The 1,755-nt window shown below is 30.3% G+C and overlaps 1 protein-coding gene across 1 annotated transcript in view; it reads left to right on the top strand.

The window, feature by feature from the left end:
• The window catches only part of LOC104713875 (transcription factor bHLH66-like), an 8,317-nt gene that overhangs the window by 798 nt on the left and 5,764 nt on the right, over window positions 1-1,755 (top strand). Inside the window, exons 2-5 of the mRNA XM_010431094.2 lie at window positions 27-197; window positions 340-405; window positions 918-983; window positions 1,385-1,441. Coding sequence (XP_010429396.1) covers window positions 27-197; window positions 340-405; window positions 918-983; window positions 1,385-1,441 — 360 coding nt within the window. The remainder of the gene's footprint in view (window positions 1-26; window positions 198-339; window positions 406-917; window positions 984-1,384; window positions 1,442-1,755) is intronic.

Below are 1,755 nucleotides of genomic sequence, written 5' to 3'. Positions count from 1 at the left end.
AACTGATCATGATGAAATCTATATAGGGATCGGGAGGTGGATTGATGAACCAAGAAAGACAAACGCAAACGCCATCGCAACCGCAGGCAAGCGCGTCTACAGCTACTGGTGGTACGGTGGCGGCTCCGCTGCAGAGTAGGACTAAAGTCCGAGCTAGGAGAGGTCAAGCAACTGATCCTCACAGTATCGCCGAAAGGGTTAGTTTTCTTTTTTCCTTCCATTTTTATTTGATTTTGTTTTGGTGCATTAATTTGTAACAGTTACCGAGAAAGGTGTCGAAATTGAAAATTTCTAAAAGCTTTTTGAGTATTTTCTGAAAAAATTGTTATAATGGGGCAGTTACGAAGAGAGAGAATTGCGGAAAGGATGAAAGCTCTTCAAGAACTCGTCCCAAACGGCAATAAGGTATTTTTTGTTTATTTCACTTTCATTTATCTTTCATAAAGTAAGATTTATTTAATTGTAAATGGATCATTATTTATTGACAAAAAAAATGGATCATTATATATTTTTTAAACGTCATTTTTCATCATCCACTATGGATTTGTATGATCCATAATTGCATCTAGAACCTAGAATTGAAATACAGTTTACAAAAATGATCAGGAACTTTCCTCGAGTGGTTTTTAAGCTGCCAACTACAACTTTTAGGAGTTAATATTTATTTACCAAAACTAAGAGTAGGTTTATAAGCAAATTCATGTGTTTTGTTTTACTCATATAATTGGTGGTTGTTTAGTTTATATATATAGAGATAGCTAGAGATGGAGTAGTATATATCATCAATCAAATGATTAAACACTGATTAGCTAATTAATTAGGCTACAATAATAAAGTTAACTAATGCAGTAATAAATGGATTAAGATCTCAGTTCTGACAGATTTTTTATACTATTTCTTTGATATATAATTGACAGACAGACAAGGCATCGATGCTCGATGAGATTATAGATTATGTCAAGTTTTTACAACTCCAAGTCAAGGTGAATCTCGCTCTCTCTCTCTCTCTCTCTCTCATATATTTTACAGTTATTTTTATTATACAATAGGGTAAATTCTTTTACAAAGTACATTTTGTTTTTATTTATTCACTTCAGTATTGATGGAAGATTCTTTCTTTGCCTTTTAGTTGACATATCAAACAAAAAGAAAAGCTGACATATTATTAGTACCATCTCTACATAACATTTAATCAAATATGGGCCTCTGCCACTAAAATTCCTTATGCTCCCTCCCAAAATTTTATATAATTAATTAAAAATTTTCTGGATTTTATGACATATACACAGGTTATATAATGTATATATATATATATATTTAAAATTAAAAAGTAGTGGACCAGTGGACTTCATAATTCTGTAACGAATTTAATTATGCGTTTTAGGTACTGAGCATGAGCAGATTAGGAGGAGCTGCTTCAGTTTCTTCTCAAATCTCTGAGGTATTTCAGTTTACTATCTCTACTCTTTTTTTTTTTCTTTTTTCTTTTTTTGTAATTTCCAATAAACATTTTAGGCAATGGATAAAATTAAGAAATTATACTGTTAATTAGATAAAGTATCATGCAAGACGTTCAAAACAAAATATATGTAAAAAAGTTTCCAGAAAAAGAAAGTATATATATATATATATATAAAACAAATTCTAAAATTCTAAAACATAGCACAAAAAAAAGAGAGCACGCGTGCCGACTTTTATCACTTAGGGTTTCACTTTCTTGTCTTTTTTTTTTTTTTTTTTTTTTTTTTTTTTTTT

Source organism: Camelina sativa, chromosome 9, assembly GCF_000633955.1.
Source record: "Camelina sativa cultivar DH55 chromosome 9, Cs, whole genome shotgun sequence".
Lineage (NCBI taxonomy): Eukaryota > Viridiplantae > Streptophyta > Magnoliopsida > Brassicales > Brassicaceae > Camelina > Camelina sativa.
This window is presented reverse-complemented; position numbering and strand designations above follow the sequence as displayed.